The sequence below is a fragment of the Mirounga angustirostris genome, unplaced genomic scaffold, assembly GCF_029215605.1.
Source record: "Mirounga angustirostris isolate CCGP_5_RB_7025 unplaced genomic scaffold, mMirAng1.0.hap1 SCAF_3, whole genome shotgun sequence".
NCBI classification, from domain to species: domain Eukaryota; kingdom Metazoa; phylum Chordata; class Mammalia; order Carnivora; family Phocidae; genus Mirounga; species Mirounga angustirostris.
The window spans coordinates 192,289,931-192,304,350 of NW_026991711.1; the positions used below are offsets into that span (position 1 = coordinate 192,289,931).

General features: G+C 52.0%; 1 protein-coding gene across 2 annotated transcripts in view; it reads left to right on the forward strand.

The window, feature by feature from the left end:
* UBE2F (ubiquitin conjugating enzyme E2 F (putative)) overlaps window positions 1-13,896 on the forward strand; it is a 54,798-nt gene extending 40,902 nt beyond the window's left edge. For both annotated transcript variants that reach the window (XM_045867641.3, XM_045867640.3), the window contains 5 exons: window positions 54-124; window positions 4,516-4,573; window positions 7,249-7,281; window positions 9,521-9,583; window positions 13,225-13,896. In XM_045867641.3, coding sequence (XP_045723597.1) covers window positions 54-124; window positions 4,516-4,573; window positions 7,249-7,281; window positions 9,521-9,583; window positions 13,225-13,275 — 276 coding nt within the window. In that variant the 3' untranslated portion in view covers window positions 13,276-13,896. The remainder of the gene's footprint in view (window positions 1-53; window positions 125-4,515; window positions 4,574-7,248; window positions 7,282-9,520; window positions 9,584-13,224) is intronic.
* Window positions 13,897-14,420: the final 524 nt, after the last annotated feature.

Sequence of the window (14,420 nt, forward strand, 5' to 3'; positions counted from 1 at the left end):
GGGTGTGTGGCAGTAGGCATGATTTGGAGAGTCTCTTTCTCTCTGTGTTGCAGCCTCCCAAAGTGAAATGCCTGACGAGGATCTGGCACCCCAACATCACAGAGACAGGCGAAATATGTCTAAGGTGGGTTTCTCTTCTTTCCTGGCTTCTGTGTTTGTGAGCACTATGTGTGAGCATTGGGCTTTCTAACACATAATCTCCACTGAGAGGAAATTTTGAGGCTGGGCCACGTTTAGGGAGGTTTGGGAAACCACCCTCAGAGCTTTGGGCTGTACTCCAGTGACTGGAAGGTCTCCCACCCCCAGCCTTCCTCCACCTCCAGACCCAAGTCCTCCTGGGCACTCCGGTGGCCAAGAGCCCTGCTGGTGCTCCCTCCAGGCCTCCTCACCCTTTTCCGCTCCTGTTGTAGTGAGAGGCTGCAATCCCTCCATGTGGCTGATTTTAGCTAAGAAGGAAAAGTAGGATTTATAAAATCTGGGTGGCTCAGTTGTTAAGCGTCTGCCTTCGGCTCAGGTTATGGTCCCAGCGTCCTGGGATCGAGTCCCACATCGGGCTCCCTGCTCTGTGGGAAGCCTGCTTCTCCCTCTCCCACTCCCCCTGCTTGTGTTCCCTCTCTGTGTGTCTCTCTGTCATATAAATAAAAATCTTTAAAAAAAATAAAAATAAATAAAAAGGAAAAGTAGGATTTATAAAATCTGGGGTGGGGGGGTGTAGATGGCAAGTTTAAGACCTGGGCATTTGTATTTAAGATGTCCTCTTTTTACCAAAAGTCTTGATGTGCATAGAGCAGGACAGTTTTCCCAGAACTTCATGTCAGTTGTGGCCTGTGTGTCCCTCCCCCTTCCAGTGGCAGATGATCAGGGATCTGCAACTCCCCGCTTCTCTAGGCTGCTGGTCACTAATGTAGGGTGTGTGGTTTGTTGTTTTTAAGTAAATTTAGCACTTGGGCTTTATCTTCCTGCGTCTCGTCACTTTCTCTACTAAGGCGGCAGTGGGGTTGCAGGGGCTCTGGGGCCAGACTGCCCGGGCTGGAACCCTGCACGTCCACCCGCAGCGGGTGACTTTGCCACAGCAAAGTCACAGTAACCTTCAGCCACAGTGCAGAGGGTAGGCATTAGCATTAGCTCCTTGTTCTGCTTTCTTCCTGTGATTAAGTCAGTGTCGTGTCGTGTCCCGTCCCCGCCCTGGCAACACCAGCCTGCCTGTGATGGGGAGCTACACACTGCCCGTAGTGCCAGCAAAGCTGGACCCCTCTTCCTTCTTCTTCATCCCCCTCCCCCTCCTCTTTCTCTTCTTCTTCGTTTATATATTTATTGAGAGAGCACACAGGCTGGGAGAGGAGCAGAGGGAGAGCAACAGGCAAACTACCCAGTGAGCACCGAGCCCCATGTTGGGCTCGGTCCCAGGACTGAGATCATGACCTGATCCGAAATCAAGAGTTCGATGCTTAACCGACTGCGCCTCCCCCCAGGCGCCCCCTCTTCCTTCTTAAAAGCACAGTTAGTATCCAGCTCCCGGTGCAGCTTGAGTGCAGTGTCCACTGTTCTCTCCTATCCGCCTCCGTTTCAGTAGACAGTTACAAATGCATTTACGAGAGGCCACCTTTTCCCCGCCTGTCCTTTAAGTATCACACTTACAAAATCGGACTCCTCCAGCTTCAAGCTGTAGATGGCATCCACTCCAGCCTTTTCCCCTGAGGCCATCGCTGGTGCTTGCTCTCCTGGGAGTCCACCGCACGCCCTACCTGTCACACCCTATCCTCCACCAGAGTTAATGCCAGGGCAGGAATTTCTCTCCATCACTTTTGCTGTCTTCTGAGAAATCAGATTATTAGCAAAGTGTGAGGAGAACTCAGTGGGCAGCAGCCAGCAGCAAAAGCCAGAAGCCTTAAAGGAAAATCATTGATAGATTTAGCCACATTAAAATTAAAAAGACAAAACATAAAAGTGAGAGAGAAAAGATCAGCTGGGTTACATCCTTCATGTGTAAAAGGTTTTTGCCAATTAGGATGAAAAAGACAGACACACCCACTAGGAAAACCGAGCACCTGGTACAAGTAGTGACTCATAGGAGAGTTACAGGTGGGTGGTAAGCACCTGAGGGATGTTTGGTCTCCGTAGTAGCCGGAGAGAGGCTCATGGAAACAATGAGATGCCGCTCACCACTCCTCATATTGCCCGGAGCAAAAGCAAATACCCAGTGGGGGGTGGGGGGGTAAGAGAGAAAGGAGAGAGAGAGAGAAAGGGAAAGAACAGGCTCTCTCACATCATGGGAGATATACCTATATATCAGCTATAAAGTCTACATTTAACTTGTATTTACCCTTGGATTTGTCAGCTGCACTTGTAGGGATTTGTTTGTGGGAAATAATGTGCCAGATTAAAGTGCAAAGACCTCCTCATTGTTTTGGAGAAAACCAGACAGTGTCCAGCAGGGGCTTAGTGTACCACTGACTAATCCTGGCATCTCCTGAATAAAGAGAAAGACAAGCCTGGGCCAGCCACTCCTGGTCTGCAGTGACCGCCAGGCAGCATCTACCTGGATTCCTCACTCAGCAGCTCTGACCGGTGCCTGGTGCTCTGTGGGGCCTTGTCTAGTACACAGGGCACTTACCTCTCTTTGTGAGGCTTGCTCTGCTCCCACCAGGGGCCCTCGCCTGCTTTTGGCTCAGGGTCAGAGGTGAGAGGGGCCGTGTCTGTGGGATTAGAGGGCTCCGGGCCAGGACCCTGGTGGTTGCACTTGAGACTTTTTCTCCTGGGGCCCATGATTCCAGTGTAGCCCCTGAGGCACCCTCTCTAATCCCTTGCCTGGTACCCTCTGAGGGCCTGCCACCTGCTGAGGCTGGGCTAGAGCTTGCACAGTGACAGTGTGTTCCCTCCATAGTGTCACTCTGCCCAGACCTGTGGCCTGCAGCCCTGGGCACAGCCTGCCCGATTATGGGTACCCCCCCCCCCCTTATCTGCCATTGCCCTGGGTGGGCACAGCTGGCCTCCAGGTTCAGAGCCCTCCTGCTCTGGCTGTGTGTTGACAGGGGTCAGAGGATACTACCTGCTCAGCCAGTGAAGCTGCCCCCTCCGCCATCAGCTAATGGTGGTCAAGCCCAGATGCAGTGGGAGCAGTTGGTATTCTTTGCTTTGTGGGGCTTGGCAGCTGCTGGGGAGACAGGCATTGAACAAGTGAACAGGTAGATGGCTGAGGATAGTGATGAGGTCTGTCAGAGAAAAGGACAAGGACAATCTGAACAGATTCCTGTCCCTACCCCAGTGAGGAGACCTCTCACTGGGTCATATAGACCTCCAGGACCTGGCGCATGGTTCCCGAATGGTTACTCTGAAGTTGCAGAGCTTTCCTGTCAACAAGGCCTGGGGCTCTGCAGGGTGGAGATGTCGGTTTCTTCTTTCTTGTTTTGTTCTTAAGGCTCAAAGTAAGTAGTAGTGGTCAAGTTAAGGTTTTATTTATTCTAACTGATCTTCATGGGCAGTTAAGATTATAGGATATTTATATTTTCTCCTGATCGTAATTGACTTACGGGAATTTGAACACGCTCTGATCCAGAACTTCTCTTCACAGTAACAGTTAAGGTGCAGAGAGCCAGGCGCTGCCGTGTGAGCTTAGGAACTGTTATGTACCATCGAAGGAGCAGCAGGATACAGCTCAACAGTGCCAAACTGATTTCGCCCCAGAAGGAAACTTGGCGATAAATTCTCGTTTTTCCAAGTGTGGAATAATCGTTTCTGTGAAGAGTGTGTAATGTGCATGTACAGCTGATGGAACAGGGATGGAAGTGGCCCTCGGGTCCACCTTAGGACATAGGACCTCACAGTACCTCCAAAGCGCATGTGCACCTTTTCTGAACATGGTCCTCCCACCCACTGGTGAGGACCATTCAGAATTTTGTGTTAATCTACCTCTATCCTTCATTTTTCCCTTTTGAACTTTTTTTTACAAAACAAAAACAAGGTATTAGAATGTGTGCTAGGAGCTGTCATCCGTGTTCACCTGCATCTCCGGGCAAGCTGCCCAGGTTTGAAGGACTGTCCCCCAGGCCCGTGCCCTTGCTGCTCTGTGCCTTGTTTTCTTTTCTGCATTAGAGAGATGGCAGCACCTCCCTCATGGGTTGTTGAGGCATTACGTGAGGTTAGGATCATGCTGAAACACATAGGAAGTTCTAAGCATCAGTTGTCATTTTCTGAATATTAAGTTGACAAGTGTTCTTTGTATGTTATTTTAACCATACTTTCTTCTTGCTTAGAACTTCTTGTGCATGCAGGATTAAAGACCTGGGTGTACAAGCAATAAACATGGCATAACAGATTAGACTTAGGGGTAGAGATGGCCTCCTGCAGGGAGACGGGCCTGCGAGGCACCAGGGGAGAGGTGGGGCCCGGAGAAAGCAGATGTCCTGAAGAGGAGCCATGGGCCCAGAGGGCTTGGCGGCGGCGGCTCAGCACATCTGCAGCTCCTGTGCCTGGAGGCTGCCCTTGCTGACCGCTGTGCCTTTCTGTCTGTTTCAGTTTACTGAGAGAACATTCGATTGACGGCACCGGCTGGGCTCCCACAAGGACATTAAAGGTAGAGTGCAGTGCGCTTGAGCACAGCCCCGGCCTGGAGGCCTCTCCCTCTGCGAACCAGTCTCCTTGCTGTCCTGTCCACCCACGTGGCCGGGCACACCCTGCCCCCTGCTGCCCACCAGGGGCTGCTTGGCCAAGCACTTGCCCCGGTCGGTTCCTCTGCCCCCAGTTCATCTCGGGGCAGTGGGGATTCAAGTTATCTTCACTGCCCTCTGCGCTTTACCATTTGTGCTTCAGGTCGTGTAGTTTCTATTCTTCCCTTTCTCTGTCCCCCAGTCTTGTGGGATGCCTCACTCTCCAAGGAGACGAGAGCTGTCAGGGTGGGGAGAGGGGAGGAGGGAGAGGGCAGATGTGGCTTCCGTCTGCTCCGAGTTACCCGGAGCTAGCCTGGACAACGGAAGGGTGGCAGCCCAGACAGGTATGCCCTGAAGGAGGACCCCACCCAGGGGAGGGCGATGGAGAGGGGAGCCGCCGGGGCTAAACAAGTGGCTCCAGTTGCTTCTGCGGTGTAGGCTCTAGTCGGTTCTGGGGTTGCACGTTACGGGCGCTGCATGAGGCCGCCAGCTCTGGCTTCAGCTCAGGGCTTTTCTGCTGTGGTATCCGTGGGACACCTACAGTTTCCTCCTGTTGCCTGAGCTTTTCGTCAGAAGCAGCCAGGACTTCTGGCTAGTGTTCACTTTGTGGTGACCGGCTGCCTGACTCCTGCTGGGAGTTTCTGATGGGTAACGAAGCAGTCCACGCAGTCATCAGAGCCTTTGCCCTTCTCGTGCCGGGTCCATGCTGCCCAGAAGGCGCCCTCCCGGTCCTGGGTTCAGAGGGCAGCTGGGTTCCCAGCCTGCGCTTCTCTTCAGCCCGGGACTCGGCACAAAGGCGTGCTCGTCCAGACCCGGCCCATGTTCCCTGGTGACTGTGTCCTCCTCTTCACAGTCGTGCCAGGTCAACCTGGAAGGTGTCAAAGCAGCGAGTTTGTGACACTCGCACACTGCCTGGCACATCGCACAAGGCCATCTTCCTCTTTGTCTCCCCCTCTCCATCTCTGTCTTTGTCTGAAGAGCAACATTTTTACACATGTGTTAACTTTGGCTTGGTCATGCATGGATTACAAAAGTCATCCTAACTAAAACCATTTGTAAGTCGAACTCTGTGCCAAACACACAAAACATAAGCATGGCTGGTGCTGGAGATGCGCATCGGATGCTGTCCTTTGGGCCACAAGGGGAAGCCTGAATAGACCTGAACAGGCCTGGGCCCTCCTGCACACGTGTGCCGGGCTTTCTCTACCCACCATCCTTCACAGTTTAACGCTGTAGGCCCTGCCTTTGAAAGAGCTTCTGCGGATAAACTGACCTCATTGTTTACATGCCAGCTTCCTGGTTCACCTCTTAGAGACCGTCCTCACTCCCACTCCCTGCTCTTAGGCAACCCCACTGCTCTTAGAGGAGGACACTGAGGCCCGGAGAGGTATGCATGGGTCACAGTGGCCCACCAGTGACTACACTGGTTCTGGGCCAGGTCTAGTTCTGTACGTGACCACACCTCATGGGCAACAGCTGCAAACTCTGGCGTGTAGGCACTGTCGTTGGGTATCTCCAGGTGGGCACTTTGGGAGAAGAACACAGGGAAGGTGTTGGGGCCCTCCCCCAGAGTCAGAGGACACTGCAGACCTACAGGCCTGACTGGATCCTTCTGAAGTGTGGTCTCTACTGCCATGGGGAGCCCGGCCTGTCTTCTCACCACACCCTGGACATGTCCTGCCCACTTCGGACTTAGCTTCGGCACAGGGGTCCTTCTACCTAGAAGGTGCTCCCTCCTGTCGTCCTTCTACCCGGCAGGCCCTGCTTCCTCTGGGAAGCCTCTCCTCCCTGCTGGGTCCTCTGTGGGAACACTTCTGTGGGAGTTCTGCTGACATGCCTGTCTGTCCGACCTCTCCACCAGACAAAGAGCATGTGTTTACTGCCAGCTCCGGCCCCAGGTTCAGCTCACCCCAGAAGGACACGGGTGGATGGCTGGGACAAAGCAGAGGCGGTGATTAAAATTGCCAGCTAGCAGAGTAGCAGCCTAAAAAAGACAAGACTTGAGCTGATGACGAGGAATGTTGAGAGGGAATTGGTGGTTGAGTCACAGATGACAAGTCAGTCCAGAGAGAACACACTGGTTTTCCATTTTATTTTAATGAGAATTTCTGATCTTTGAATGTTAGGTAGGAAGTGTTTATCAGTCTTCCACTTTTTTTTTTTTAAGTAATTAGAGCAAAATTGTTAGAGGCCTGTGGGATGTGGGTAATTAGCTTATATGCAGTCCCCAAGAGGACACAGATGCAGAAACAACAGATTTTGTTGTAAAGAGGACTCTTTGGAAGTCCCGAACTGTATTGGAAGATGACGAGCACGAGGTGATGTAAGGTGGGATTGCCCTGAGCAGATACAGCCCGTTGGCTCCTTGGGCTGGGTTCCGAGGGCATTTTATGTTGTCTTTCTACCTGTGACTGCTCATCTCCAAATTTCCCAGAGCCTGTTGTCATATTGGAGAGAAGTTGTTTTAAGTTTCTGTCTTAGGGAAAACAGCATGCTAAAGATAAATTCTGACCTGACACAGTACGTATTTCTTGGTCATGGGTTTGAAACACTAAATGCACAGGAGCCTAAAACTTGTTTTCTTCTTTCTTTCTCATTCCAGGATGTTGTCTGGGGATTAAACTCTTTGTTTACTGTAAGTATATTGACCAGAATCCCAAGCTTTTCTTGAATCCTCTGACTATTGGCTTTAAACATCACATTAAGGGTAACCTAGAGGGATTAAAAACAGCACCCTGTACACGCTGAACTCCTCCTTTCTGTCGGATTTATATGAGGCAGAGGAACAGTGAGACGGGAACTGGGGGGGGCTTTGGGGTGGCACATGGGGAGGCCGTCAGGGACGGGAGGGCTGGGGCCGGGGCTCTTCGTTGGCTGCAGCCTCCTTCACGTGGGCGGCTCTTCCTCTGGGGGCGCCTGGCCCGGCCCCACTCCATGTCTGCCCTCGCTAGCAGCCCTCTGCCCTCCCAGGTGTCCTGGTTTGGGTGAAGGAGCGTGTGGTCACCTGACCTTGAGGCTTTTCACAAACCCAGAACCTTAGAACCATTGTCTCCTCAGTGACGGGCTGCCGAAGTTTGCTGTCTGCAGAAAACAGCATATCCCAGGCAGGGGCTGGAGGGCAGAGGGAGACACGGGGAGAAGCTAAAAGCTGCTATTTGGATTTTTTTAATACAATATTAGTCTTTTGAGTTTTTGCTCTTTGACCGTAAAAGAGCTTTAAAAGAAATAAGCTTCAAGGGTCTGTCTATGGGGTGGGGCGGGGACCTGTGCTACTTTTGATGAAACTCGGCCCTCCATGAAAAGGAGCCCTCCCTGGCCAGCCCGCAGGACGGCGGGTCGTTGGAGGGGCAGCTTCCTGGCCTAAGGCAGGTGTGCTGACAAGGCGCCGGCGCCCGGGGCCAGGCTGCTGTCCGAGGCCACGGTGCGCTTGCTCTTATTGGCAGCAAAATGAAAGCAGCAGAGCCTCAAAATTAGACCCCCAAGGCCTTGCCGCCCTTGGCCTTCTCGTCTGTTGTCCCAGGTGACCCCTGGAGCACCAGCAGCAAGCCCAGCACTCCCGGCTTCGGGCCTTCCCTTCCCCCGGGGAAGGTAGTGCCGTCGTTTTGTTGTGATCGTGCTCTGGCTTCTTCATGGATGTGCGCGGTGTTACTTCTGGAGCTGTGAAGGCTGCAGCATGATTTAAAATCTGCCCAGCAGTTCGTGCTGCCTTCACTGATTTAGCCTTTCATCTGGTGTAGTCCCCGTCCCTCCAGTGTTCCAAATTCTAGAGGGCCAACCAGAATTGCTGATGAAGCCTCTACTGGTTATTCCAGCCAATCTATTCATCTTAGGTCAGATATATGGTAAGGAAAGTAAAGAGTTTTGTGTGTCTGGTGGTCTTTATATGCACTGGGTATCTCATCTATGTGCTTCATATTTTTGCCTGTTTCTAGGACTTGAAGTCTAATTGTTCAACTTTACAAGTGATCATAGAGATCATAGAGACTTAAGAATTTTCCTTGCTCTATTTGTAACATATTGGTCATACCCCATATTTATTTCCAAATCAGAAATACAGTCCCCAGATTTAACATTTCTCCTGTTGTCTTTACAGTGACCATCAGTGACTCTGGAAAGCAATGACTTCTCATAGGCAGTATAAAGATACGGCATGGCCTCCGATTTGAAGTCCATGGTGTTTCTTGCAGGGAGAGGGGAGTAGCCATTCCGGGGTTTTCTTTTTAAGATTTTATTTTTTTTAAGTAATCTCTGCACCCAACATGGGGCTCAAACTCACAACCCCGAGATCAAGAGTTGCAGGCTCCAAGGACTGAGCCAGCCAGGCGCCCCCCACCGCCCACCCCCGGGTTTTCTAAGGTAGAAAGGCCTGGGGGACAGGGTCCTCCTGGCGCTGTCCGCCCTCAGGCTCCAAACGCCATCCCTGCTGGGTATGAGTGCAGTGCTGTGAAGGGGAATAACAAAATGTAAAGAGAAGAGAAGGTCAGCATGGAAACCAGAGACTTAGAGAGGCAAAGATGTTCATCACAAATTAGAAGAATTTCTGAGGAAAAAAGAATGGGATTTTTATTTGGAAATGCTCATAATAATAGCTTTAGGAATTAATGTGATCGCTAACCTCCATTTTCACCGAACTTTGGACAGTTGTATGTAAACATCATGATCTTTCAGTCCGCCATTCACCAACATTGAGAAAACACCCACACAGACTGTGCGCTTCTGTCCCAGGAACCATGATCCGTTATAGAATCTCTCCACTCTCTAGCTTCTCCTGTTTGCTGATTAGAGTTATGTCATCTGGCTCATAAAATGAAGACTTGTGACGGCCGAAAAACGCATTCTTTCCATTGTTTACTTTGAGTTTCTCTCTTTTTAAGGATCTTTTGAATTTTGATGATCCGCTGAATATTGAAGCTGCAGAACATCATTTGAGGGACAAGGTAAGCTAGTGGTAGCGTTCGAGGTGGATGGGTTTGGTAAAAAGATGATTACAAGCTCTTGCTCAGATAAATACGAGGCTGAGAATGGTGGGTCCACACCTGGAATTGAAAGCAGTTGGTAAGTAATGTGTTGTGATAAATGTGAGTAGTCTCAGTTAAGTATTTGACCCAAGGTCAGGCAGAAGTGTTTCTATTAGATGTGATTTCCTAGTAGAATTCAGTCTGAGGGATTTAAAACAGGCCGCTGTTACTTTGCCTTAACAACAGTATGGGGATACAGCATTCACACCCCCAGGTCCATCCAGCGTGCCTCTGCACTCACAAGCCCACTGGGTTTCTGTCCAAAATAATGGGATCCTGTTGTTTATTATTAATTCTCAGTTTTTTTATTTTTGTTTTGGTGTTTGTTTTTAACTTTTTAGTGGCTCTACCATACTTTTTTCAACCATTCTCTGAGTGGTCGGCACTCAGGTTTTCCCCATGTTGTTTTTTTTTTTCCAACTACAAATGATAATGCAATAAATATCCCTTTTACGTACATCCTTAAAGGTGCATGAACAAGGTGTTAGGAGCTGGAGCAGCAGTCTGGGCGTCTGGGATCAGAACAAGGCTGTTCGAGGTTATGCAGCTTCACCTGGAGCCAGGCTAGTTAGCCATTAGGCCTCAGCAGACAGCCCTGCAGGGCTAACCTGGTTTAGTCATAGAGCCTCAAGTTTCATTTTCTGAACCGTGTTCCTGTGAATCCTCCCCACCCCAGAAATCAGCCACCCAAGGCCGTTACCCAGCACCTCCCTTGAATCTGTGAAGTTCTAAGTGCCATCGACCTGGTTCTCAGTACCGAGCTGAAGAGCAGGTGCTCATGTTTATGTGAGACCTGCTGTGTGCCAGAGGGGGGGCATGTTAAATGTGTTGTGTGTGATGTTTACTGCAACCAGAGAGCGGGCCCCGGGAGGACCGCGTCACCCGGCACGTACCCCGGCTCACAAAACCGTGCGGCAGGCACAGCGGGACCAGTGAGCCGTGTGGTGGGACTGCAGGGTCAGTGGGTGCTTCTGGTCAGGCACAGGGGCTGGTAGCAGCAGAGGTCTTCCGCAGATGCGCCCGCGGCTGCTCTCACGGCATCTCCCGCCCGCCCGCAGCAGTCAGCCCCCTGCACCACCCCGCAGAGCCTTGGTTTGTCCACTGCGATGACAAGCAGGTGTGTTCCTGCCCCCCACTGCCCGCCCCGCCCCTTTCCAGGCAGCTCCATTCACGTTGCAGCTCCACCGGTAACTGTCCCTGACATGGACTTCCCGCTGAGCGATGTGTCTTGTAAGCCGAGTCAGGGAAAGAAATCAGTAATGATGGGTCCACTCTTAGAGGGCCAGGTGGAGAAAGACCTGTTATAAATTGTCTATCCTTTTATTTTTCTTCGAAGGTTGCTTCCTGCTCTTTGTATGAAATAAGGGGAAGACTTGCATTTATAAACTGTTAGCCCCAGTAAGATGGACCTAAAATCCTCCAGATAGTGATGCCTCCACTTCTAAGAAGTGCCCCAGCCCCACCCCATCCTCATGCTGAGTCATGATGACAGTTACTGAACTTTCTCCTTACTTTATTTCGTGCTCATGGTTCATCCCAAGTTTGACTGGGGCCACTTCAGTGCCAGGTGAGGTGCAAATGCTCAGGATAGAGTGATGAACAGACAGTCCCTGTCCCCATGGAGCGGCCATGCTCGTGGGCAGAGGTAGAGCCCAGATAAGCAAACATAACGTGAGGGGCCAGGGGGGCCAATGATGGGTCTTGCTGTTTGATGTCGGGTGCTCAGAGAAGGCCTTTCTGACAAGATGTGAGTAGAGATCTGATGTGAACCAAATGGAGAGTGGGCAGGAGTATTCTGGAGAGTATTACAGTGGTGCAAAGGCCCTGAGGTTGGAATGTGCTCAGGGTATTGAGGGAGGAGTATGGACACCGGCGTGACTAGAGCTGGGGTGCAGGACGGCGGTGACGTGAGAGCAGTGGCAGTCTTGGGCGGCCCTCCCAGGCCTTGTCCCACCCGCCTCCCAGAGTGCATTTGTTCTCCTGACATCTCCACAAGGGAGGGACTCTTACCATCCCTGATCTGCTGCTGAGGAGGCAGAGCCACCATGGAGGGAAGAGACTTGCCAGGAAGGGGCAGAGCCCAAGATGTGAACCCAGGCAAGCAGTCTGGCCCCAGAGTCTGTGGTCTTCGTGGGCCCTGCTCTGTGGGCCCTCAGGCAGAGGAGGGAGCCTGAGCACAGAGGGCTTCTGGGGGCCGTGGGCCCTGGGCTTCGTCCGGGGTGAGACTGAGCACCTGAGGGCAGGACGGGGCAGCAGTGCCTGTGGGGTCTTCACATCCTGTGGCCACAGGCTCCTTAGCCGCTGACGGTACTGTTGGCTTCTGGGTACTTTGGAAATGGCCAAGTCAGGGCTCGTGGGAGCCTCTGAACGCAGTCCTGTCCACAAGCACAGGCTCAGCAGCTCTCCACTCCCTCACCTGAGATGGCAAGCAAACCACCAAACCATTTTCAGACCTTAAAACCAGGAACCCACCCTGACCTTGGAAGGGTCACCATGTGAATTAAGTGTGGCCACCCCCTTCTAGGCGCCACTCCGGGCAAGGACTGGCCACAAGAGGGCGCAGCCAGCACCGCGCCTACAGGGGCTCTGCTGAGCTCTCTGCACCGTGCGGCCCGTGGTGGTACCTGTCACGTGATGGGACTGAAGCAGTGTGACCCCATGGCTGTCAGTGACCCAGCATCCGTGTTGGAGGAGTAAGAGGGTTGAGTTCCACCTGTCACATCACAGTGTCCTGAGCACTGAATGCAGGTGTTCTGAGGTGGGCAAGCTCCAAGTCCCTCATGGCGCATGTGGCCTTGCCCAGTCCTGCAAGGCCAAGGAACTTAGGTCCTAATGTTAGAACAGACCTGAGGGGCACACCTGTGGCACTTTCCTGCCCATACTGGCCTGGAGACACCAAGGGCCACACTGCCTCTTGTCGCCAGAGGAATCAGGCTGGGTGCCCAGGTGGCCTCTGCTTGATGCCTAGGCGGGGAGCTCTGCAGCAAGCCCACCGTTTCTGGGCAAGGTGGTCACTCGGGTGGCGGGCTGCACTTCACCATGAAAAGTGGGCACCTTTTAAATAGGCAGCAGGGTCTGGGGGGTTGTTTTAGGAAGACAGATCTGGACACGGGTCTTTGGAGAACAGCAGCTCCGACTTATCTCCAGTTGAGGTCAAGAGCCCTGTCCTGACCTGCGTTGCCACCTTGACCACTCGGGGCCTCACCCTTCCCATCTGCAAAACGAAGGGTCTTAGGTTCCCGTCTACTCAGTTCTTCTGTGTTTGGGTCCCCACCCCCAGCCCTCCTGGCACAGTGGCCCCGTGTCCTGCACACAGCGTCCTGCACACAGCGGGCACCTGGAGTGGTAGGGAGAGGGTGCTCCGCTCCTCGGGCCTCTGACGGTCCTGCAGCCGTGGCAGCTGAGGCGGGGGCGGCTGGAGGCCAGGTCCTCCGTGTTGCTCTCAGGAGCTCACAGTGGCTCCTCAGCTCGGGTGGGTCCCACTTGTTCTGGAAGTGTTGTTTCCCTCGCTAACTCGCTCCCCCTTCTTTCTTCTCTCCCTGATCCCTCTCGCTCCACAGGAGGACTTCCGGAATAAAGTGGAAGACTACATTAAGCGTTACGCCAGATGATAGGAGGAGGAGACGGTGGGGCTGCGGACTGTGTGTTGTAGGCTTGTCTCCAACCTCAACCAAGAGGGAGCCCCCCTCCCCAGTCCTCGCTCCCCTCAGACCCACAGGGTCATCCACATCCTGTGACCATGCTGTCCCGAGGAAGAACCTCTTCACGGCTGCCCATTGTAGATGGAGAGTCCCACATAAATACAGCAAGAAAATGTGTTTGGGGTTCTAAAGAGTTGTCTGCTTCCCTTAACATGTTTACTTTTTGGAAACTGTACTGTATAGGCTATTGAGAGATTCCTGAGAAGTTGTAATGAACTCAGAATTGAGGCTAGCGCTTGCTTCTTCCCCTTTTCCCCAAATCCTTCCCCGCACAAGTGATCCTGATGACGTGCTCAGTGTAGCTCGCAGAGGAGCAGTGAGAAACCCGCTACATACTGTGATTGGATGCCAGTTCTCTTAGCCCCTCACACGGATGTTGGCCCTGCCTAGATGTCGTGAAGTTTCCCAGAATGCGTAGTCATTCACTGTAGATCTCTTACTGAAATGCGTATTTTATTTAATGTAAGTATATTTTGGAACAGATTTGTAATTTGTACAATTTAATGCTTTAATTATTTTTTTCTATTCTCATTTAGTTTGTATTTTCATTGTATAGAGCAGACAGAAAGATGTTGGGTCAAGCAACTATTGAAGAGAAATACAAAGAAAACATGAAAGACACATTATTCCTTCTGTCCAAATGAAACAAGAATTTGGCTTTTAAAAATCAGCTCTTGCTTTTGGGTCCAGATGGGGCGAGGAAGTTTTGGATTTTGAAGCTAGATCTGGATGATTTGTTTTTTTGTTTTTTTTTTTTTGACAGAGAGAGACACAAGCAGGGGGAGTGGGAGAGGGAGAAGCAGGCTCCCCGCAGAGCAGGGAGCCCGATGTGGGACTCGATCCCAGGACCCTGGGATCATGACCTGAGCCGAAGGCAGTCGCTCAACCGACTGAGCCACCCAGGTGCCCTAGATCTGGATGATTTTTGAAAGAGAAAAAGGAAAGAAAAAAGGCAGGGAGCCCTTTCTCACATACTGCCCAGAGGAAACTGGCTGGAGCCCAGAGCAGCTGGGGGCTTGGTGTTTCCACAGCAGTCTTGTGGTTGTGAGCCAGTG